We start from the raw sequence: 26,492 nt of genomic DNA, 5'->3' as shown, positions 1-26,492 counted from the left end.
TGGTCTCCATTTCTCTAACTTTTTGGGTATTTTATGAGAATTACTGTGACATTATCTGACTTTGTACTGTAGTTCCACAACACAAATGCGTCGCAGTCACGTGACTCAATTTGAACAGCAAATATTCAGTAGTGTTCCAGTGTCTGACAAGAATCAAAAGTGCTCCAGTGATGGACAAGTGAATGATAGCTAGGAGCAATAAAACAGCAGTACTCTGACTGTGTCTAGCAGTTTGTTAATTTTGTGCCCTTGGCAATTGTCAAGCTACATCACACCAAAAATTATGTTATGTTTACAGATTTTATAATTCACACAGCAGCGTGTGAAAAAGAACAACTTGTGGTTTCATTACTCTTATGAATTCAGCAGAACCATGGAAGGTAAAGCACAGTTATCAATTATGACATTCATATGTAAAATGTTCATTCTGCTTATCAATTCACATTTGAGATAGTTATGCCAGTACCAATAATGACAGTGCTGAACTCTTTTTCCCCATACTGCCGTGTAGATCAGTATTTAGCTTTTTAATGCCAAAGGGGATTGCAGTAGCTTGATAATGGCACTGGGGATTAAATCAGCTAACCACTAATAATAAAATAAGTATTTTCCATAAAATATTTAAAATGTCAACAGAGGAAAATTACTTATTTTGATAAATTTATTGATGCTATGGACTCATGCATAAAAAGGACTACTAATGTGAATAGGGATGGGGTCTCTTATGTGCAGATGGAAAGGGAATTAGCCACTGTGCAGAAAAGCTAGGATGCAGCTTTAGCCACAGTCAACTGGCTTCAAGCTAGTGCTCATGTTGTGGTGGCATTGTACCAAAATATGATGGCAGGAAGGTACTGACATCCAGAAGTTCTCCTGAAATTTCATAGAACAATAACTGACTGTTGTGCGGCACATAGGAACACTCAACAGAATACAGTATTTACATTAGCTTTTGAGCTCTTGCTCTTTCTCTGGCAAAAGTACACACATTCACATTCACACACACAACAAAACAGACAGCCAAATGCCCACATCTACAGCCACCATTATACTGATTCGATTTTTGATTTCTGAATGCAGTTGCCTGAGTTAATGGTGGTGCTGAGGAGGTAGGGAAGGATGCACATGATAAAGGAGTGGGTAGTGGGATGATGTGAGTCAGGTCTTTCAACAGATGAATCAGGGGCTTCATAACAAGTCAAAAAGGGTTCAGGGGGTAGAGCATATAAGAGAGAGAAGGAAGGGTATCGGAAAGGAAGGGGAGGAGAGGAGGCGAAGATGAAGATTAAGGGAGAGATAGGGAGGGAAGAGAGAAAGGGAGAGCTGTGGAAAATGTGAGAAAGAAGGGGGGAAGATGGGGAGGCACAAAGGGATCAGAGAATCTACTGTTCCTTTCCAGCACTAGTTTCACTGAACTATGCAGTTGGGAATTGTCTCTCTAGCACTCTAAAAATCCTCCTGGTCTAAACCTCCACTAACCTGTTTCCCACAGCCTCACATTACACTCTACCTCCACTTTTCTGTCCTTTTCTGTCCAGATCACATGCTGCTACCTCCTTCCTCCCCCTTCCACCATGCAGGCTCTCTCTCTCTCTCTCGAGTACTATTCCTCTGATCTCTATCTCTCTCACCATCTCCCTATCTCCCTCTCCCCATTTTCCCCCTTCCCTTTCTCTCCCTCCATCTCCACCCTCATCACCTTTCCTCCCCTTCCTTTTTGGCCCCTCCCTTTCACTATCACTTATATGATCGAAACTCTCAACTTTTGTCATCTTGTTGTGTTGTCACTGTTTCATCTGTTCAAAGATCTACCTCACATCATCTCACTAACCGGTCCTTGCTTTGTGCATTCTTCTCTATCCCCTCCCCACCTCCATCGACCCAGACGACTACCCTCAATAATCAATGATAAACAGGCAGTCTTGCCACAGCTGCAGGTGTGAGCATTTGGATATCTGTGTGGCTGTATGTACGAATGTATTTACTTTTGCTAGAGAAAGAGCAAGAGCTCAAAAACGAGTGTAAATACAGATTGTTTCAAAGAGTACTTTACAACTTTGAAAATTTGTATAAATTAATTCATAGTACCTACAGAGGTGATTGTAGTGTCAATTTGTAGGGAAATACGTCAAGTTTCATCTCTCATGGTTCGCTAGTGCCAAATTGCACCATAAGGAGCACTAGTGGCAGTTGCGTTAAAGATGGCTGCCTTCAGTAGACCTGAGCGTGCTAGCTGTGTGTTTTGGTTTGAAGAATCAAAGTCAGTGACAACAATTCAGTGTAATTTCCATACCAAGTATGCTAAAGCTGCTCTTAGTAGGCCTACAAGTTATGAATGGTATAAATGTTTTGGAGAAACAAGGTGTTCAGTAAGATGCAGGAAATCATCAGTTCATCCAAGCACATCTGACGACGCTGTTGAGTGAGTGAGACAATGTTTTGTCAATAGCCCGAATAAATCAACCCAGTGTGCACCTCGTGAACTGCAAATCTGACATACAACTGTTTGGCATGTGTTGAGAAACTGTTTGCAATTGAAACCATAAAGATTGACAGCTGTACGAGCAATAAAAGACACTGCTAAATTTGCTCACAAGAACTTCTGTGCATATATGTTAAATCAATTACATGAGGATGAACATTTCTTGGATAAATTAGTCATCTTCTCTGAGGAGTCAACTTTTCACTTATGCAGAATTTAGGGCAGTGAAAATCCACATCAAACATTGGAACATGTTCATGATACCCCTAAACTGAAGGTTTTTTGTGCATTGAGCAAGAACAAAATGTACGGCCCCTTTTTTTCCGTGAGACAACCATCAACGGGATAGTATGCCTGGATATGTTACAACAATTTCTGATACCACAGATCTATGAGGATGACCAAGAATGAATGTTTAGTTCAAGCAAAATGATGCACCATCCCACTACCTGGCTGATGTCCAGGATTTTCTCAGTGACTGCTTTCCAAGGCAATGGGTTGGACATGATGCTCCAATTGAATGCCCACCACGTTCCCCAGACTTGACATCACTTGATTCTTTTTATGGAGATTCATCAAGGATATCATGTTTGTACCTCCCATGCCAGCTTCTCTACCTGAAATTACAACAACAATTTACACTGCCACTGAGCACGTTACATCTGCAATGCTAGAGCAAGTTTGGGAAAAAACTGACTTCCAATGGGATGTGTGCAGGATAACCAACGGAAGCCACATACAACATCTTTAGTTTAAGGTAAAAAAATTTGATGTGTTTCCCTACAAAATAACACTAAACCCAGCTCTATATTTTTTTTCAATAAATTTACATGAATTTTTAAAGTTGTAAAGTCCTTTTTGAAACACCCTGTACTGTATTCTGTTGTGGGTTTCTACACACCACACATCAGTCGGTATAGGTGAGTGGTCACTTTCTATGTATTTTAAGTACTATTCTGTACAGGAATTTCCACTGTTGTGATAAAATTTAGTGAGGATAGTACAGATTCTGAATGTGAAATAATCTGAATGAAGGTAAATGTTACAAGTAGACCAAATTTGATAACCAGAAGCCTTTTATAAACCCTATGCTTCAGGAGCCATAGTGGTGGAACATTTCGTGAAAACTTGGAGAAGACTGCACATAAATTTCCTATTGTAGTAGCAGGGGGGAGATTTCAACTTACCAGGGAGACTCAAATGATTAGGACAGGAGGGAAGCACCAAGAATTGGTGTGGTATAGCTCTAACATCTTATTACATTGAATAGTGACTGAGAGGACCAATTCCTCAGAGTAATACTTCAGATCTAGTTATAAACAAGCTTGAACTTTTGATTCAGTTAACTCATTGATGCCCAATTTATTTTTAGTTAACATTTATTCTGTATTTTTGGAAAACTGTGTCATGGCAGCCCATTTATGGAAATATGAAGAAATTTTGATCATCTGTTCCCTAAATGTGAAATTTTTGGCCATTCTCATTTGAAGCTGCTGGGTGCTTGGCAGTTGTTTCATCATTACACTGCTTACTATGAAAAATGACAAGGGACAAAGAAATTGGTGATAATAAACTCAAAATAACTTTTCGAAACTATTATTTATTTTACAATAAGAAACATTTACAAACGTTTTAACCTAAAAATTCTCCAAAATGGAAGTTTCGTTAAGGCCTGATATATTTGGGAAAGCATTCCATACAGACATAAATTTACACTTCCCGCAATATGTGCTTGGCTTTCCTTTGCATTTCTCATACTGGCATTGCCTTTGCTTTTCATGCTTCTGGATGACATGAAGCTTCTGATCATACCATATATATCTGGCACATTACTACTGGAAGGTGAGATGAGTTTTGTTGGTCTCCCCCTAGCTAACCTCATTTCAAGACCTTTCTTCAGGCATGTTCTCACAATCTGTCTTCTGAATTCTTTCACTGAAAGAGAAGTCCCTTCACAGCATCCCTTGAAGACCATGTATACATTCACAACAGTCATATTTACCACCCTCATTAAAAGGCACCAGTACCACTTTTTACTCATCTGAAGACTCACCCCAAAAGTCGATTGCTGCCCCCCCCCCTCCACCACCACCACCACCACCACCACCATCACCACCACCACTACCACCACCTGGGTCATTCAGGACTTCAGCAGGAAAGGATGGGAAATGAAAATGGTACACAAGTACCCTCCTCTGCAAAGTTTGTGGAATACAAATGCATGTGTTCTCCAATATTTTGCACTACTTTTTCATGCAAACATTATGATATGATGTACCAGTGGCGTTTGAAGACAGAGTAAAAAAAAGTGCACTGTTTTATAGTAAGAAACACAAGCACAGTCGAGAGCAGTCTCATAGGTGGCAAGGAAAAGACAGCCTCACTCCTTCACTGAGAAGTGGTTTAGTTGAATTTGAGTTAAACCAGAAATTTGAAAGTTATTCTATGAAAAGTGAAGGTTCAGTTATTTCTGTATTACTTCCTGTTCATTTGTTTAGTGGCAAGCGAACAAAGCTTGCCTCATCAAACTTTGGCTGTCTGTTGTTCATTTTCTGGCCTATCTTTATTAATTTCATGTTCATATTTCAATGCCAATTGTAAAAATGTTATGTATGTTATCATGGAGTCACCCTTGAACAAAACTGTTAAAATTTCATTTCCTCACCCAGTGGTTGGGGCCCCACATGCAGAGCCTGTACACCTACCATTAAATGCTCCACTGAATCTCCCAGATGTTTTACTCACCAGTGTTCCCAGTCGCTGAGGTTGCAATGATTCAGCTGGTAATTGTTCCTGACTACTATTTGCAACAGCAACAGCTGCAGCAAAATCAAGTTCAGAATCACGATTCAGGGAAGGGGAGCTGAGATCACTTCTGCTAGAAGAGGTTGAGCCTGGAGGTGATGTTGCTGGAGCACTGACAGCAGGCATCATGGAACCAGGAAACTGCAGACTGCTTGGTGGATTATATACAGTGCGGTGGTCAAGGCCACTACACAGAGCTAATGGCTGAATGGTGAGTGCAGCTGGTGGTGGCTCTGTACGATCAACCGATGTTGGTGGGAAACCTGTAGTAATAAGAGGCAAAATGTGCAAATGAATCAATCAATATATAAACTGATCTTATACAGCATGTCTCTGAGACTGATGTATATAGTAAATATAGATCATGTGTGCTTAATGTGAGTTACAGGGAATAACTGTGGCACAAATGTTTCTTCCAATTTTGTTGTATGAAATTTCAATAAAAATCAAATAATTCAGTCAGAACTGTTTTAAATATTATTTTATCACTTACTTCACTGATTCATACTTGAGTATGCACATTGAAATGAACACAACCATCAAGTTATCTTCTGTAGATCCAAGCAAAAAAGGAAAATTTGGATAGATGTAGATCAGTCCAGTTAATTAAGATACACTTTATAAGTGGAAGTGTGTATTCTTCACTGATTTTACAAGAGGAGGAATTGTCTAGCAGAACAAGAAATGTCTCACTCAGAAATTTAAGACTTTCAGAATTTTTCATGTATATTTACTGCATTCTGTTTATCCTTTTACCTGACTGCTTACACATTGAGCTTACAGATCTCTGTGGGAGAAAAGTCAATAGTAATTTTGAAGGAGATTCTGGATCCCAGAAAAAAATCTTTAAAGAGAAGAAAGGAGAGGAATTACTCCATTCTGAATGGAAGATTACACTGTCATATACACAATCCTCTGTTACATAAATTATTTTACAATCATGTGTGTTACATACAATTTATTTCATAATAATATTACTAAAATCCTGAAAGACATAAGGGCAAGGAACGAGTTCATATGAAATCAGTAAAGAAAATGGAAAACACAACACACCCAGCTAAATATGGTAATGTATTGCATTCAGTAATAACATAAGAGTAAGTATGACTTTTATCATGTGATTCATGAATTACACAATCAAATACACTTATCAGGTGGAACATTATGACCACCTACCTAATAGCCAGTGTATCCACCTTTGGCATGGATATCAGTGGTGATGCATCATGGCATGGAAGTAATGAGACCTTGGTAAGTTGTTGGTGGGAGTTGGCACCACATCTGCATACAAAAATCACCAAATTCCCATAAATTTTGGGGAGGGGGCAGACGAGCTCTGACACCAGGTTCAGTCACATCCCAGACATGTTCAATCAGGTTCGGATCTGGCGAGTTGCATGACATGCACATCAATTGGACCTCGCCACTGTGTTCCTCGAACCACACTCCTGACCTTGTGACATGGTGATATTATCTTGTTGAAAAATGCCACTGCCATCAGGATACATGATTGTTATGAAGGGATGTATGTGGACTGCAATCAGTGTACAATGCTCCTTTGCTGTCATGGCACCTTGTAAGAGCTCCACTGGACCCATGGATGCCCACATGAATGTTCCCCACAGCATAATGGAGCCATTGCCAGCTTGTCTCTCCGCAGTACAAGCGTCAAGGAGGTGTTCCCCTGGAAGATGATGGATCAGTGCTCTCCCATCGGCATGTTGAAGATTTTATTGGGAGTCATCAAACATACAATGCTCTGCCACTGCACCAACGTCCAGTACTGATGGTCATGTGCCCATTTCAGACACGGTAGCTGATGTCATGTTGATAACATTGGCATATTCCTGGGTCGTTGGCAGTGGAGGCCCATCGTTTGAAGAGTTCAGTGCACTGTGTGTTCAGACACATTTGTATCATGCCCAACATTAAAGTCTGATGTTAGTACTGCCACAGTTTGCTGCCTGTTCTGTTTTACCAATCAGCCCAGCCTACAACATCCAACATCTACAGTGAGGGATGGCTGCCCAACCCCATGATGTATGGACATAGATTCACCTTGCTTTTACCATGTGCTGAAGACAGTCACCACAGCACTCCTCAAAAACCCAACAAGTTGACCAGTTTCTGAAATGCTTGTGCCTAGTCTCCAGGCCATCACAATCTGCCCTCAGTCAGACTCAGATAGGCTGCACGCCTTCCCCATTGTACACATGGACAGCACACTCACTGATACTACATGCACCGCATTTGTATCTGACTAGCAGTCGTTCCTCACCAGGTGATGTTGCTATTCCCTGGACAGGTTTATATTGATCGTAGGTCAGCGGTCATAATGTTTTGGTTGGCCACTTTAGATTGATGCCTGAATATCTCAACTTTTACTATGTAAGGAATGTGACTATTGTGGATTCTCCTTGGCCTCTGTCGAGCTGTATGATTACTGATTACTGCCACCCCTGCATACAATCATGGTTGATTCTGATGTTGACACAGCTGCCATTTGCATTTCACTCCAGTGTTCTTTTGGTTAACACCCATAAACCCATTCAAATTTGATAAGAACTGGGCAACTAATCCTGGTTAGTTTTGACAGTCAGTGATGAAATGTGTACAGAATAATGTCAAGGGCATATGGTAACAGAAAAAAGACTAAGGCACCTTTTACATGAAGAATTAAATATGAGACAGTTTTATGGAAGATGATAGCCACTTTAGCTGAAAGCCAACAACAAACAAATGAAACAATGAAAATTCAACTGCTTTTCGTGCCTGTTTGTTACTGTGGATGAGACAAGGGTCCACAGACACAAGTCTGAAATGAAACAACAACCAAATCCGTTGGCAGAAGCTGGCTGCCCCGCAGAAAACAAAGGACAGTCAATTTAATCTGCCAAAAAGGTTATGGTCACTTTTAGGAATGCTAATGGGGCTGCTCTTTTGGATTACTGTTCATTGGTAAAACAACACTTGGCAAGTAGTACACAAGTCTTTTGGGCTTACTAGACAGAAAAAATTGTTTGTATAAAAAAGATCAACATTTATCAGGTCAATAAACCTTTCCACAAAGGTGCTTTGAGAAGGGGAAAACTGAGGGAATTGAAGTACAAATTATTGAAAAATATGATCTTTTCACCAGATCTGGTAGGCATATTGCCACATCTAATGTTACTCATTGCAGGACAATGTTTTGTTTCCAAAGAAGTAGTTAGGGCAGCATTAACTGTGTATTTTATAGATTTTTCAGACTGACAATTCTGTGATAGAATACTGGAAAAACTCTGTACAAAATGCACCAACCTAAAACAGAGCTACATAAAAAAGTGCATGTTTAGGGTTCTGTACCTCAATAGATAAGAACAGAACCCTTAAGAATCGCTTTGTTGTCCGTCTGCCTGTCTGACTGATTGTAAAAATCCCTTTTCCTCAGGAAAGGGTAAACATATCAAGCTGAAATTTATGTCATACACAAATCAAGTTTAAACTTATGCCACACACTAAGGCATATGATTCCTTGGCAGTGTAAAAAAAATGAAGCTTCTAAGTCAATGCATTCAAAAGACATGGCAATTTATGTCACATATTTTGATACATGCAAACTCACTCAGTAAAATCTATAGGATACTTTTCATTAGCCTAAAATAATGAAACTTGGCTCAAAGGAAGATTTCACAGTACATCCAAAGCAAAAAATTCCAAAAACTGTAAATCTGTAATTATATCACATGAAAAAAATTGTCATTTGTTATCAGACTGTCTGTCTGTTCATCCACCTGTTAAGACCTGTTTCACTCAGGAAAGGATAGATATATCAAGTTGAAATTTATGCCATATACTAATGTTTATGGTCCCTTGGCGGAAGAATAAATGTTAGCTTCTAAGTCAATGCAATCAAAAGGTATGGCCATTTATGTTACGTATTTTGATACTCGGAAGCTCACTCATCAAAACCTATACCGTACTTCCCATTGATCAACAATGATGAAATTTGGCAAGAAGTGAAGTTTCATGGTCCATGTAATGGAAAAAAATCTGAAAACTGTTAACTTTTAATTACAACACAAGGAAAAAATATTTCTTTTTTCATTTGTTATCTGCCATCATACTGAAATTAAAACTATCATTAGTTCTCCATTGACACTGACAGGGTCACAATGGTGAAGTCTGTGCACGTTTGTTTCATATACAACTTGAAATACCATATCTACATGCATTAACCACTACTGGATATCTGATGAGGGATAAATCCTGAAACGCATCATATGAGCAATAAAGTCAAATGTCAGGCAGGAAATGAGTTTTACCATTGCAACCCAGACAGCCTGAATGGAGAACTACTGATTATCATAATGGTCACCCACCTCCTGCATGACTTTATGTTACATATATATTGCAAAAATTAAAACATTCTCAAAAATCTTAGAATCCCTGGGACCAATATCTTCCAAGTATCAATGGTCGAGATGGAATGGATGAACTGTCTACATACATAATTAAGTTTGTACAGAACCCTCAGTGCAAGAGTTCTACTCACAACTTGCCAATTATTATTCTTCTTTCTTCGTTCGGGTCATCTAAGGACGATGCACAAATTTCAATGCCTCTTTCTTTGTTGTTCTTTCTTTTTCCTCCAGTATTGTTTCATCTTTTCACTATGTATCCTTTGTCTCTCCTCAGACCGTTTTGGGCCTGTCTTCTTCTCCCTCTCTCTTGCCTTGAAATCCTTCCATTTTTAACACTTTCCTCTTGAAAATCTCTGTTTCTGTTGCATCTTTTTCACTTAGGTTGTTTCTTTGCAAATATTTCATATCTTCTTGAATCCAGGCTATTGTTGGCTTCTTGTCCCAAAGATATTTAAAAATCCCTTTGGTTAACCTGTTGCTGTTCATTCTGTATAAATGTCCAAAAAATAGCAGTCACCTCTTTTGTAGTGTTTCATTTATGTTTTCTACGTTGCGATAAACTCAGGGAGTCACAGTGTAGTGATAGATGGTAAACAATTGAATAGAACAGAAGTGATATCTGGCATTCTGCAAGGTAGCGTCATAGGCTCTCTGCTGTTCCTGATTTACATAAATGATCTACGTGATAATCTGAGCAGCACCCTTAGATTGTTTGCAGATGACGCTGTAATTTACTGTCTAGTAAAATAATCAGATGATCAATTCCAATTAAAAAATGATCTAGAGAGAATTTCTATATAGTGTGAAAAGTGGCAACTGGCACTAAACAAAGAAAAGTGCAAGGTCATCCACATGGGTACTAAAAGAAATCCGATAAATTTTGGGTATAAGATAAATCGCACGAATCTAAGGGCTGCCAATTCAACTAAATACCTAGGAATTACAATTATGAGCAACTTAAACTGGAAAGACCACATAGATAATATTGTGAGGAAGGCGAAATAAAGACTGCGCTTTGATGGCAGAACATTTAGATGATGCGACAAACTCACTAAAGAGACAGCCTACATTACACTTGTACATCCTCTGCTGGAATATTGCTGCACGATATGGGATCCTTACCAGGTACAATTGACGGAGAACATCGAAAAAGTGCAGAGAAGGGCAGCACGTTTCGTGTTATCAGGCAATAGGGGTGATAGTGTCACTGATATGATAGGCGAGTTGGGGGTGGCAGTCACTGAAACAAAGGTGGTTTTCTTTGCGACAAGATCTATTTCAGAAATTTCAATCACCAACTTTCTCTTCCGAATGCGAAAATATTTTGTTGACACCCACCTACGTAGGGATAAATGATCATCATAATAAAATAAGAGAAATCAGAGCTCGAACGGAAAGATTTAGGTGTTCCTTTTTCCCACGCACCATTCAAGAGTGGAATGGTAGAGAAGTAGTACGAAAATGGTTCAGCAGTTGAATATTTCTGACAAGCATGATTATAAATTTCAGTGCTGCACATGAGCATTTCATGGGTTACTTGGCTGAATAAATGCTTCACACTTTTTAAAGGAATGTAATACTTTTTTTGTCATTCTAACTGCACAGTCTGTAATCTATGAAAGAACTGAAATAAATATGAAAAACTAACCTCAAAATTTGGTCTTTTTTCAATGTATGTTATCCTTTAAGATATACCAATGGCAAATGTACCACTAAAATATTAATTAATGGCATAAATGGCTGGTCTTCTGGGCCTGAAATTTTTCTAAGTGGCTAGTCCTCTGTGTTAAGTTTTGAATGCAAGGCTAACACTCCATGATTTACAAAATTCATCACACATTCTCACATGTAAGGGGAAATTTACTTTGAAAGTTATACTTCTCAAACTACCACTATTTTTCTGCAACCTGTTACAAATGTGAACAGTTGTGACGTCATGCTCCTTAAAACAAGGCCCACAAGAAAGACATGTTGAAAGCAGTTTGTTGTTACAAAGTATTGCATACTCTTTGACACATTTTGCTGTCAGCAGGCGCTTGTGTGTGCACTGTGTTTTGTTGTTGTAAATGGTGCATTTTCTTTGCAACTAAAGTTTTATTTTGGTGTTATTCTCTCATTTACATTTTACTGCTGCACCATTACTCTGCAACAAAATTCTTTGTATAAGTTATCTGTTCTTACCTGTCAAAATCAGAAAAATTTAACTGAAAACTAAAATAATGGAAAGTTGCCAGAGGTCTACAAGATAACCAGAGTTTTTCCCAGATTTCTCCCAGATAAAAAAATTCCCACATTTTTCCTGGATTTCCTGGTTGTCCTGTGGCGTATACACCCCGCAAACACTAACTTAACCAGCAGTATCACTGGATCTCTCCCCAGTTTAGAATGTTGGGAGCATTATGAGCAGTCCTCTCCAACCAGCATGGGATTTCGACAATCTGCCGCACTAACTGGACAGTTTCTGGCACAACATCCCTCAGGCATCCAACAATTCTATCAATCAATGTCAAGCCAAATAACTGCTAGTATAAGGGCCCAAGGTGGACCATCAAATTACTGACTCGCTCTTTCTCTTGAATAAATCATCCAATATTTCTGAAATTGTAATCATTTGTTTGTCTGTACATGAACATCACATTTACTGATTATCATCGCATACAGATAATTCCTCCATGGTGCACCACCTTTTTGCCTTAGAGAGTATGTTTCGCAGAAGCTCTTTACACTGTTGAGCATACCGACAAGTGCCCCTTATGAAGTTTCTTGTCAATTATTAACCAAAGACTTGAAAAAACAGTAACATTCTGAATATAAACCTGAGAGGAGAAACAATTTACACTGTTCATCACTCAGCCTTAGTGCAGTTCAGAAAGGAGTAAGGTATTCAAACGTAAAAGTCTTTGACCAACTATGGAGTGATGTAAAGAATGCAATTGATACTAAAATTAACTTGAAACACAAACTGAAGTCATATCCACTTGAAAAGTACTTCTGTTTTACAGAATAATTTCTGAACGAGTTTAGTTTGGTGTGTGTGTGTGTGTGTGTGTGTGTGTGTGTGTGTGTGTGTGTGTGTCTTGTGCAACAGGAGTGTTTTTTTGTTGTTTTTTTAAGAGATGAAGAGAGAGACATTGAACACAGTTAAACATAAAACAGTGTTATGCACAGACAAAAATGAGAAAAGAAATTGTGTAACTGGTCAGCATGTTGTCAAATCCAAATAACATGCAAATAACTAACTGACTAAAGGATGACAGGACTATTGGGCATGGGGATTTTTGTGTAATGTTTTTGCATGGTCTCTATTGAAAGAAGTAGCATGTAGATTTTGGTGATGGGAAGAAGAATAGTCTGGAGAAACACAAAGAAGACAACAAGGGAGCAATGAAAGAGGTGTTATATAAGCTGTATATTGGAAGTTGTTTTGAAGTAAGTAGAGTAACATCTCCATAATCTGATCATTAATAGGTATATTGGTCTTTTTACATACATTGCTGTTTCACTACTTCAGTTATCGTTTATTTACAAATTTGTTAATTTAATAAGAGTAGATTGAGGAGTACTATGTATAAAATATGTAGAGTTCTATGACTGGAGATTTCTGATAAGATGTCTATGTACTGTTGGATTAAAAGTAAAAATAAATCCCTATTGTAAATAAAAGAAGAAAAAATGATAGACAGAGAGACACAGAGAGAGAGAGAGAGAGAGAGAGAGAGAGAGAGAGAGAGAGAGAGAGAGAAGGGAGAGAGACTGAAAATAGCTTATAAATCACTGGATTGGTTGTTGCATAAGGATGATAGTTTAGATTTGAAAGCAGATGAGCATTATGTTTAACTGTTATACTGAAACACATATTTTTCACATACAATTATAATCAAATTCACAATCTACACTCACTGACTTTATTTAAAACTTATAATGCACAGTAGAGCTTGTGAAAAGTGTAGAATGTTGCCTAACTGGTGACACACTTACTTGGTGATAAGTCAGATGATACCATTTCTGATACAAAGTCACTGAGAGAAGAGTATGATGAGCTTGTGCTCTCAGCTCCTTCTGAATCAGAACCACTTTCATCTGGAACAAACAGTTTCAGCACAAATAAGACACAACTAAACTATCAAATAATTACAGTTTTTTATGTTTTTATTTTGTGTTTTTTATGTTGTGCTGTCTCTGAGAATAATATCAGATAATATTTCAATAAAATTAATTGTAGTATAATAACAAGTTGTTTCTACAGTCGCTTATGAAAGCCAATAAATTCGCTGTGACACTCAAACTGGCAATGAAGTGTATGAAACAACTTTGCAAGCACACATCCAAAAACTAAAATAGTGCATAATAGTACAAGCAATGTTTGCTATGTACATACTGCACCCTTCAAAAATTATTATAGGAAACATAAAATGATCTGCAAGTATGAATGTATGATCATACATATGTGAAAAGCCAAGCCTAACAGAAAAGATGAAACTTACAGGGTATATATATAAAAAAAAAAAAAAAAAAAAAAAAAAAAAAAAAAAAAAAAAAAAAAAGAGAGAGAGAGAGACTTTGATAGATGAATGTTTCCCTCCTTCAGCCTTCTTCTGTGGTGCAATAACCCTCCACATACACAAAAAGATGAAATCAGCTGGCGATGCTTCCTCCTGTTCACTGAATGTACTGCAGCACTAACACAATTGTCTAGAACCCTTCTGAATTTGGGATGGGATTTCTCCTGTCACCTAAGTTTACCTCTTCCTGATGAATAACTCCCCCCTGCATCACTGTTTCTACAATATCATTGCCAATTAGTTCATCAACTTCATCAGTCGCTGTCCATTCTGTGAGGTTATCTGCATCAACATCCTGACAGTTTGGTACACTCTGAACGTATGCCAGGTAGAAGGACCGGTGTCGTGTGTAAACACATTCAGAGCACACAGGGACAGGTACAAAGACGTGCACGTTAACATGTCCAGAGCAGTTAAAGGGTTAATGAAGTAGGTCATACAGAACTGAAGCCAGATAGTCATGAGCCATACAGTCAAGGCTCTACTCCACACCATGCCCAGAAATCATTAATTTCATTACAAAGTGACTGTAACCTACAAAGACTTAGACTTAGATGTACAAAAAGTCAGTGTCATAAAATACTGCAAGTGTGTGTGTGTGTGTGTGTGTGTGTGTGTGTGTGTGTGTGTGGTGGCTTGTGGAACATGTAGGTAGAGATAGAAGTAAATACCACCCCACCATCATGATTTAGCAATTTTAACAACGTAGATACAAGAAGGAAAAAGATCAATTATTGTGAAATAATTGTGTGTCAACAACCCCCAACGAGAGATGCTATGCAGTGCTGAGTAAACTGGTCACTGATGGCAGCTGCAGTAATTTCAGAACAAGAGTCTACAACTATCTGAGTAATGTTTGGGAATAATATGTGAAGAGAGCCACTGTTCACTTTAGCCGTCACCTGCTACTAAGCCTCTTTAAGGCTTTTACTGAGTCCTACAATCACATTACATGAAAGTTACCTAGAAACATTTATGAGACCAATGTTTTTGTAACCAGCAGTGATTTGGATTCCCTGCCTAGCACAGATGTGGACTTATCAGCAGCTGCAGGCTGCTGCCATAAGTGGAGTCACTGCCAAGATATGAGTGTCAAGTGGCACCACCTGGTAGCGAGCATTTGTCACTGAGCCTGTGTCCAGGCTCATGGCTCCCTCACTACTTGCTGTATTTTTAGCTGTTCATATCACACCACTGCGCAGCCAAGTTGATTTAGCTTGTTTCTGGTCTCAAACAGTTACTAATTTGTAATTGTTGTACTGATTCATCAACTCTGCTATGTCCCAGTCTTGTTAGTGTTTCCTTCACTTCATGAACTCAGTCTACTGCAGGCTTATAGGAATGTGTGTTTGTTACCCAGTGGTTCGGTGTACCCACCAGACCAAGTGACGATATACATGTTTCTACCAACACCACACATGATAGAAAACTAGTAATGAGGAATTTTTCACAATGCCCTTTCGTTTAGTGAACCACAGATCTTGAATTTGTCAAGTTGTAGTAGCAGCAGCAGCAGCAGCAGGAGCAGCACACACTGCTGTTACAGTCTCTCTAGAATCAACAACAGAAGGCAGCTGCTGTGTCTGCACCTCTCCTTCTACCATTCACTTCTTTCAATGAGGTAAGTGAGAGTTGGGAGGTCTGTTTACAGTGTTTTGAACTGCACAGCACGGAAAATCAAACTTATGATCCTGCACGCCACAATGTACTGTTACTGTGATCTAGTAGTAAATTGTATGAAATGGTGCAAAAATTACACACAGTCTTGGATCCCAAAACTTTGAAGTTTTCTGAAGTTCGTAGTTTGCTGACTGAATACTAGTCACCAAATGCACTTCATTGCAGCTAGATTCAAGTTGAATCGCTGTGTTAAGGAAACTAAGGTATGGGCTGCTGATTTATAAGGCACTTGCAAGTGTGATTTTGCCTCTCACAAGTGTGACACATCTTACATACATTTGTTAATTTGGGACTTTATAATCTGCCAGGTTCCAGATCATGAGGTTAGTGTAAAGGTTTTAGAAACTTCACATCCAACTTCGAGTGGTGTGTTGAAAATTGCTAAGGCATACAAAGTTACTGTCTTGGCACAAGCTCTTTTTGATGATTGTTATGGTTTCAACATTGATAGGAGTATTAATTGTCATCACACCCAATGATCACCTGATGACTCCCAGTCAAGGTCATCATCTGAGCGTCAAGTAGTCAGGTGACACTGGCTTCAGTAGCTAATCACCATTGCACGTGTCACTCAACTAATGACTCTCAGTCAAGGCCATAATCTGGTTCACCAAGCTCTTGTGCACCTAATGCCAATAGATTCAGTGGTTGGTGCTTCCTCACCCTCCACATCAGTGAATGCGCAAAGCTGAAAGGGATTTGTTCACCATCAATGTGTCCCAAAGCAAGCAGTGGCTCCTGACAAAGTTTCCTCTCCGTTATTGTATCAGAACTCCAGCACAAGCCATGCTGTAAAATCACGTCCAGAGTGTGGCCTTCATCATCAACAGCATCACTGCCTGTACTGTAACATTATCTGTGTTGTTTGTCATCAGCCAGGACACCTTTCGAGTGTCTGCTTCAGCAAGCAGGTGTCAACTTTGGCTACTAACAAGCTGCATGCTATCCCACCACTGCCAGGGACAACAGCTGATGGGATGCAGCATATCATGTTGCAACTGGATGTCAGTAGGGTGACGGCAGACTTCCAGCTGGACACCAGCTCAGCTGTGTCCCTAATTAATGGGGATACTTACTGGCACATAGGCTCCCTGCCGCTGTGTGGACCAGCACACAAAGTGTTGATGTACAACAGCCAGTCGGTCCTACTGCAGGATCAAATCAGGGTGCAAGCTAAGTACAAAAACTTAGCTCAGCAATTAACCTTGCTTGTAGTTAATTCTTGGATGACTACTAACATTTATTATCTTGACACTATCACACTTTTTGGGTGCCAAATTCAGAATCAGGTAAATCTAATTTCTAATGCAATACTATTAACAAAGCTAGATGTGTGGTGCAAAAATTTCAACAACTATTTGGACCTACCTTAGGCACACATCTCTTTGAACCATTTGGCAATTCCTAAGTTCTGTAGGGCTCATCTGATACCGTTTGCCTTGTGCAAACAAGTTAAGGCAGCACTGGACAGAGTGCAGCATCTAGGTGTTATCTCTCCTGTCTTGTCTAATTAATGGGCAATGTCCATGGTTATTGCACAAAAGCCTAATGCATCACTTTGGACCTGTGGTTATTTTAAGTCTACCATTAATGCCCAAACAAATGTCCATTTGTACCAGTCCCTAGGCAAGAGGTATTTTTAACTAAATTGCTTAGAGGTCAGAATTTTTCAAAAGTTGATCTCACTGATGTGTAAATTCAGTTACCTGTTGATGGGTCTACAAAACAGTTTCTGGTGATTAATACCACATTTGGCAGGTACAGATATAACAGATAGTTATTTGGGGTCACTAGTACTTCTGAAATTTTTTAGAGGTATCTAGAACAGCTCATCCAGGGCATCCCTAATTGTGACAATTATTTGAATGATTTGTTAGTTATGGGGGCCACATGGGAGCAGCACTTGTGCAATTACATGTGTTGTTTGAGTGGCTGCAAGCCAATGGCCTACACAGTCGTCTCACCAAATTTAGTTTCTTTCAGCCGAGAGTCAAGTATTTGCGCCACAAAATAAGCGGAGATGGGCTTACACCCATACAAGATCATGAGACTACCATTTTTATTTTACTTGGCAACTATTTGGGCCACTTATTAAGTACAGACAGGCTTACACCCACACACGACCATGTGACTGTCATTATTATTTTACAAGTGCCTAAGAATCATAAAAGAATTGCAATGTTTTCTGGGCAAAGTCAATTATTATGGCAAGTTCATTCCAAATGCTGCTCATATTTCCCACATCCTTAAGTATTTATGTAAAAAAGGGTGCTCCATTTGTGTGGTCAGAAAAGTGTACAAGAGCATTTGTGAAACTTAAAAAGTGTCTTAGATAAGCTGCTTCTTTGGCAACGTTCCAACCAGGTGAACAATTAATACTGGCCACAGGTGTGTCTGACTGTGTTGTTGGTCCCATCCTGTCACAGATTTGTTAACAGCATGAACAACCTATTGAATTTGCAAGGTGTTGAACTCAGCACAGCATTTTAGCTTACAGCCCCATCCTGACACCCAAGCCCTTTCAAATTTCCCATACGTAGTGCAGATGTCAACATCCTCCAGGGTTAAGGCCTGTGCCTTATCTACAATCTTTGCTATAGAAGGGGGCCCAGTTACATTGGTTTCTGACAATGGCCCACAATTTGAGGCTTCAGAATTTAGTATTTTGTTGACGACAACCACAATTTATGACTTCGGCATTCCAGGATTTCTGAAGGCAAAATTGTTTTGAGCACCTGACACCTCCCTGCTTCACTCAGCATCCAATTCAGAAACCAAGTGGTTGGTCAGAATGTTCAAGTTGTAAATGACAAAAATTTTGACATTGGCGAACTCAATGGATGAACTCAACAGCTACCTGGTTATGTACTGACCCACCCTTGCCAATGGACATAGCCCGGCCAAGATTCTGCTTGAGTGTCAACCATGTACATTGTTTGACCTCCTGCATGCTCACTGTAGGCTCCATGCCTCCTGCACCACACTGTATTACCATGCTGGCTCTCATGATGTTTAGCCGAAATACCAGATGGACCCAGGGTATCATGATTTGCAGTAGTGGCAACAGATGTTCAAGGTGGTGATCGGCCAGGAGCAGCTGGTCCATCACTGCAATCAACTCCACCCACAGTGTGACATGTCACCCCTGAATCCTCCTCAGGCACTGATGGGGCAGCAATGGTGGACTCATCCCAAAACCAAACCAGCCTCTGGGCCTCCTCCTTCCCCCTCTGCCCTTTGCCCCAGTGCAAAGCATTGATGGGAAGTAGGTACTGAGAAGCAATAGGAGCAATTGGGTGGAGTTGCCACCAAGATAAGCACATCACATGGTGCCACCCACTAGCAACTGTTTGCTGCTGAGGCTGTGGCCTGGACTCATGGCACAGCACACCACTTGCTGTACTTTCTAGCTGTCTTTCTGTCTTGAGTGTTTACTAGTCTGGGATTGTTGTATTGTTACACAGACTTCACTACCTCCTGGACTTCCACTTCGTGAAGTCCATCTATTGAAGACTTATAGCAACATGTATTAATTTCCTGGTGGTTTGGATACCCACCAAAGCAAGTGAGGATAAACAGTTTCTATGTACACCACTCAGAACAGAAGAAATGTAAGTGATAGACTCTGTTCAGTTTTGAAGAAATTATTCCTAACAATGGACCACCTCTTCCATAATGACAGTGAAGTTGAAGGCTGTAAATAACAACAATATTTTTATGAATATGAGTGTGAAACAACAGGTCTTCTCTGACACCCACAATAATTGGGTTTGAATATTCTCAACCCATTCAGGTCTTTATTGGAAAAGTAACTGATAGCCCAGTATACTTCATATAAAATCTCATTGAAAACAATTCAGGATTTGTAAGAATATATTTACAGGAGAATTCAGTTTGTTTTTGACATGAAAGTTGGCCGTGCACAATATAAGGTGTGTGTTCAAATTTTTTTGCCTACCTCGGCAATCAATGAGTACTATTAAGATAAAACAACTCTTTTATTTATACTTTTATTTATACTTAGTTTCCATACATATGTCCAATAGCTTTGCTACTGCAGTTATCATTTCTTCTGTTCCAAACAGTATATTTCAGATAAACTCTTAAAATTGTATGGTGCAGGCAAAATAGCATTTATTTTGTGATCTGAGGCCTTCCTGGTGAATGTGCTGTATCCAAGGTTCTCGAGTGTCCAGCCGGATCCAATCGTCAAAGTTCCACGATATTTCTGTGAATAACTGTTCCACCATCATCAGGTGGTGCTGATGGAATTCCATCAGCACCACCTGATGATGTGGGAATGGTTATTCGCCGAAATATCGTGGAACTTTGACGACCAGATCTGGCTGGACACCTGAGAACCTTGGATACAGCATTTATTTTGTCTCCAAAACAATTATCAAAATTTTTCTACATCTGTTATGTATGCAAAAAAATAGCTTAATTTGATTTCCCCAACACTAGAATAGTCTTACACACACACACATTTTTCTGGGAAAAAACTGATGGGATTGATATCACATACCCACAAAGAGAATTCACAAAGACTTTATATCCAGCATAGAAAAGACAGAAGACAGCAAAAAAAGAAACACTGACAAAAAGGAAATTAGGGCCATAAAGACAGAAGAGTGCATGCAGAATTACACAGGTATATTCCATCTCACTCTCTTTCTATCATATCTCTAATGATTTTGATTCTGAGTAATTTTACAAATTTTCAGTTTGCCTACACCAGTCTTCCTTTCTTTTACTGTGGTGCTTTCCAAGATAAATTCTGATTTTGTGAAGATTTTTCTTGCATTTACAATTTATATTAACAGGGACTTGTTCAGATTCACTGGTTTACCTGGTTGCCGTGCAATTCATCCTCCTCAGGGGGTACCGCCTTAACGTAGCACTGTCTGTGCAGGTGAGGAGGTTTGCATGCTCTAGATCCAGAGGACTATGCCAGTGGTAGTGTAGCTACCAGCAGGGCCACCTATGCCAGACAGGCTAAAGGGGAGGAGCCAGACCAAGTGTGTCCCACAACGGCCTATCAAAAACTTGTCTCCTATCCTTTTCCTATCCCTAGCCCAATCTTTTTCATTTCCTTCCCATTTCCCCCACTTAACTGATGCTGGCAATTAAAACATGGGTAGGGGTGCGGACGAAATGCCAATACCTTATGCCAAACATCTGGCAAATCGTCAGTGCCTGGGTGACAAAGTGGCAGCCCCACCAAGGCAATCAGAAGTGGTGCGCCAGTCACCCACCCTTATTAAATAACCTGATTACTGAAACCGAGACAAGAATACAAAACCAGATAGATAAACTGGTAACAACCTTTGGCATGAAAAGGAAAATGAAAATTGGTTTTTGGAATATATGAACCTTGAGGGAGAGTAGCAAGCTGAAACAAGTGACAAGGGAAATGAATAACTATACGCTTCATATCCTGGGATTGAGTGAAGTGAAGTGGCCAGAGTTTGGTGAAATGCAGACATCAGATGGAATTACATTTTTATATTCAGGATGTTAAAAGGAAGAGGAACATTGGAATGGAGTTGGGCTATTGTTCACCAAGGCAGCAAAGGAAAGCTTTCTAGAATGGAAACCTGTGTTCAGTAGGATCAGGACTGACAGATTTAAGATGAAGGTCTGAAACATGATGCTCATCCAATGCTATGCCCCCACAGAGACATCAGACATTGAGAAGAAGGAGGAGTTCTATTACCTGCTATGAGAATTGTAAGGAAAGTGAGCAAGAAAGATATCCTCATTGTTATGGGAGACATAAATGCTAAGGTGGGAGATTACAACAAGGGTTTCGAACAGATAATCGGGGTACATGGCTTGGCTGAAATGAATGATAGGGGGGAAAGATTTAGTGACTTCTGCACAAGCCATGACCTTGTAATAGGAGGGACTTTGTTTCCTCATTGGAGATGTCATAAGATAACATGGGTGTCTCCAGATCATATTACAGAAAATCAAATTGACCACATCGCAGTATCCAGGAAGTTCAGTAGGAGCCTGGAAGATGTGCAGAATAGAAGAGGAGCAGACGCAAGTAGCGACCACCATCTTGTTACTGCCCGTTTCCAAATGAAGATTGTGGTTTCCAGAAAGAAGATTCAACATAGGTAAACTGAAAGATCCACAGATAAGTGAGGGATTCCAGCTGGAACTCTGGAATAGATTCCAGGTCCTGGAACAAGAGATGGCTGAGGATAAGGACATGGAGGAAATGTGGACAGAAGTTAAGAATACTTTTGTGCAAGTAAGTGAGAGATAACTTGGCTTTAAAAATCACCTGTGGAGAGATTGGATGTCTTAACATACCTGGAGGAAGATCGCCCATAAAAAGGAGGCCAAGGGAAGAGTAAATCAGAGCAGAACCAGGCAAAAAAAAGCACAGACACAAGCTGATTATAGAGCAGCAGATAAGGAAGTGAAAAGGAGTGTGAGAAGAGACCACAGAAGACGAATAGATGAACAAACTGATAGAGCAGAGCAGGCAGCATGGAGGGAGGATGTAAAAGAACTATATGATATCACTAAGATGCTCTCAAAGAAAAGCTTCCAGAGGAACCGAGCAGTAAGGAATAAGAAAGAGGAGATAGTAACTAAATGTGAAGAACCATCACACAGGTGGAAGGAACACTTTAACAAAACTCTGAACAGAGACCTTGGCGGTGAGGTAGAAGAACAAGAACAAATGGAATACAATGATCCTAGGCCCAGCATGGTGTAAATGCACCCACGAAAGCAGAAAGTAGGATAGCACTGAAGCAGATCAAGAATGGGAAGGCACCAGGACCAGATAACATAACATCTGAGATGCTGAAAACACACTTGGACACCACTGTCGAGTTATTGTACATCCTCTTAGAGAAGATATGGGGAGAGAAGAAACTGCCAACAGATTGTAAACGAGGTATTATCATGGAAATATGCAAAAAAGGAGATGTTACTAATTGCAGCAACTGGTGGGGCATTACCCTATTGTTAGTACCAAGTAAGGTTCTTTCAAGGATCATTTTAAACCACATTAAGGATTCTGTGGAAACACAACTGAAGAGAGAACAGGTGAGTTTTAGAAAACATCGAAGCTGTGTGGACCTTATCAATACTCTCAGAATGATCCTGGAACAAAGTGCAGAGAGGCAACATACCCTCCACTGTACCTTCATTGACTTTGAAAAGGCTTTCGACTCTGTCAATCGAAGAGTCATGTGGGATACACTTGCAAAATATGGCATGCCAATGAAGAATATTAACATCATCAAGGAGATGTATGAAGACTATGAGTGCCAAGTACTAACAGAGCCATTCCAAGTTAATTCGTGAGTACAACAATGGTGTATTCTTTCGCCAACACTATTTCTTTTGGTGTTGGACCACATGATGAAGAGAGTGATGGGGGAAAGGAAGAGAGATGTGCAATGGGGGATGCGGGATAGGCTCAAAGATCTAGATTTCACAGACATCTGCTTAATGGCACAACAATATCAAGACATCAAAGTGAAACTGGCCAGGTTCCAGAGAAAGGCGGAAGTTGCTGGCCTCAAGATAAACGTTCGCAAAACCAAAGAAATGTGGATAAATTTGACCATCACAAATAGCTGGCCGTTAATGGAGAGGACTTAGAACAGATCCAATCTTTCCTCTATCTTGGAAGTATAGTAACAACTACAGGAGGCACTGAGGTAGATGTCCGTAGTCACATCTGCAAAGCAAATGGTGTGTTTGTACAACTGTACCCTGTTTGGAGAAATAGGAACATCTCAAAGAAGACCGAACTCCAGCTTTTCAATAGCAATGTGAAGGCTGTTCTGTTGTATGGTTGTGAAACTTGGAAGGTGACTAACCACATCAAAAACCAGCTACAAGTTTCATCAACCGCTGTCTATGGCATATTTTAAATGTGAGATGGCCAGATACAATGACAAATGAAGATCTTTGGAGGGAGACAAATCAGTAACCAATCAATATACAAATCAAGGAAAGAAAATGGAACTGGGTTGGGTATACATTGAGGAAACCAGATGGACCTGTTGAAAGGGTGGCATTGGATTGGAACCCTCAAGGAGTTAGAAAATGTGGACATACCAAATAGACCTGGAAAAGGATGATCAAGAGAGGAGCTGCAGAGGATGGGAAAACCTGGAGTGAAGTGAAGAGACTTGCTAGAAATTGTACCAGGCGGAGGAATTTCATCACGGCCCTATGTTCCAGGGGGAACGACAGGAACTAACTCAAGTCATGCAATTCATATTAAGGGATGCTGCTACTCTTAATGATAGCAAAGGTGTAAAGTGGTAAGATGGCTTGATACCAATAGTTAAACATTTTTGAAAAATGAAATATTTCAAAGAAAGTTTTAAACTCTGACAAAGTCTCTCAAGGGCTACTTACAACATAGTTGTATAGTACTATCCTTGTATTAACTTCTGTAACACTCCTAACCTGTTGGTTGCTCCTGCTGACGTAACGATCGCAATGCCCCACTCAGTGAACTGCTCTCATCCCACACACTGAAGTAAATGGGTTCCAGAGTATGTGCATACCACTTGGATTTATCTCCAATAAGAGTAGGATCAAACACCCCAGTGTGCACACGCAAGAACGCGACATTGCTAGGAGTTAGAGACCATTCTGCCAGAAATTCCACAGCCTGAAAATAAATCACCAAGAAAATACAATTATTCAAACAAAATAAACTTCAATTATTCAAACAAAACAAACTTCATACATATGAATACTTCAATACCCTTAAGTTCTTGCAGTGAGATAAAATGTAGTGAATTGTATCAAAAGGAATATTCAAGCAAGAAAACTAATAAATTATGAGACAGAATTGCTGGTCAGTACTGCCAGGAGGAGAGAGGGAAAGTTTATGGAAGGTCAAAACGGAAGGGTGGGTCACACAGACCTCAGGATGAGAGGGACCCTCTGCATGTAAACAAGGATATTTTATCGTAACAGGTGTAGCAAACACACTATTTTAAAGTCTAAAATGTTCTAATCACCTCAGATGTACTTGCATATTTACAGTATGTTGTACTTAAATGGTAAGTTGACATATACATGACAATACTGTTAAACACATGTATTCACTCAAAAAAATTACGGTAATCATGAAAATCTGAGCCATACGACAGTATAATGTTAAGACATGTTACCTGAGTACGAGCAAAGCGGTTAAGAAAATGTGTTGTTCGAGGCCTGGATCTCAAGAAGCTATTAATCTGGAATGCCACAACAGGTCTTGGATAGAGTCTCAGTGTTCTCGTGTGTTCAGCGAAATTTGCTAGAAGATTCTGGGAATTGAAAAATCTCACCTGCAAAGTAATTAAAAGGATCATTAGAAAATTTTTATTTCAGTGCCTATCACAATAGAAATTGTGATTGTGGGTGATACAGCACCAACATATATTTAATGGTTATGAAAAGGATCGACTGCTATTCACTGTAAAGGTCACACACTGACTTGTAGACAGGCACAATGAAAACACTGTTACACAGTGTGCTTTCAGCCAGAGTCTTCTTCAGAAAAGGGAGGAAAACACACACACAGATTCAAACCAAGCAAGCAAACTTCATGCATACATGACCGCTATCTCCAGCTGCTTTAGCCAATCCAGCTAAAGCAGCCAGAGATAGTGGTCACGTGTGTGGGAAGTGTTGTCTGCTTGTGTGAATGTGTGTTTGCTTTCCTTTCTTTTCTGAAGAAGACATTTTACAATAGCATAGTGTGTAATATCCTACATTTGTGCATAAGAGATCAAAACAACAGACACAATTTCACGATCTATAGGAAAAAGACAACGTCCAATGCCATAATCCCTGCCACATATAAAAAACCTGCTTACAAAACAATGATATACAGAGAAAACAAAATTCCACCAAACAAAGAGAACAGTGAGAAGGAATTAGACATCATCAAGCAAACTGCAGTGGCTAATGACTTCCCCAGCTCAGTGATAGATAAAACACAGAAAAAGCAACAGAAAAGAAAGAAGTTCCTGTCTCTTTAGAGGGCACAAATAATACAATCAATTGTGTGGCCAGCATACCATATGAAGGTATCATTTCTCAGCAAACTACAACAGAAATTAGTTTATACTTTAAAATAAAGCCTAAGGCTCAGGAATATACAAAATCACATGTAAGACTTGATGAAGCTACCACAAAGGACAGACTGGCAGGAACTTTCATACTGGACATACTGAACAAATCAACTGTTACACACATAACCAATTCACAAACACTGGCCACCCATTGAAAAACATAGAAGAAGCTCTTATGATAATCCATCACTTCAAGAAATTGCAAACAATGTATTTAATGGAGGAGCTGAAAATTTTTGTACCCTGCCAAAATCAAGGGGAAAAAATTCTCAGGGACAAGCTAGATAGTGAATCAATTAATTTTTGAAAATTTTTCTCCTGTATGTAACAGCTACGGTAAATTCCATAAATGTGCTAATTTATTCTGAGACTTTACTCAATATTTGCAACAAAATAAAGCATAAAGTATAGTCAATAATTAATAATAAATAATAAATAAATAATA

The 26,492-nt window shown here is 39.5% G+C and overlaps 1 protein-coding gene across 1 annotated transcript in view; it reads right to left on the bottom strand.

Annotated features, from left to right (window-relative positions):
• LOC124788082 (MAP kinase-activating death domain protein) overlaps positions 1-26,492 on the bottom strand; it is a 593,942-nt gene that overhangs the window by 373,236 nt on the left and 194,214 nt on the right. Inside the window, exons 13-16 of the mRNA XM_047255179.1 lie at positions 25,100-25,258; positions 24,384-24,591; positions 13,669-13,770; positions 5,228-5,550 (exon numbers count right to left, since the gene is read on the bottom strand). Of these exons, the coding sequence (XP_047111135.1) occupies positions 5,228-5,550; positions 13,669-13,770; positions 24,384-24,591; positions 25,100-25,258 (792 nt within the window). The remainder of the gene's footprint in view (positions 1-5,227; positions 5,551-13,668; positions 13,771-24,383; positions 24,592-25,099; positions 25,259-26,492) is intronic.

This window comes from Schistocerca piceifrons, chromosome 3, assembly GCF_021461385.2.
Source record: "Schistocerca piceifrons isolate TAMUIC-IGC-003096 chromosome 3, iqSchPice1.1, whole genome shotgun sequence".
Lineage (NCBI taxonomy): Eukaryota > Metazoa > Arthropoda > Insecta > Orthoptera > Acrididae > Schistocerca > Schistocerca piceifrons.
The sequence above is the reverse complement of the archived record's forward strand: the minus strand, read 5'-3'. Positions and strand labels throughout refer to the sequence as shown.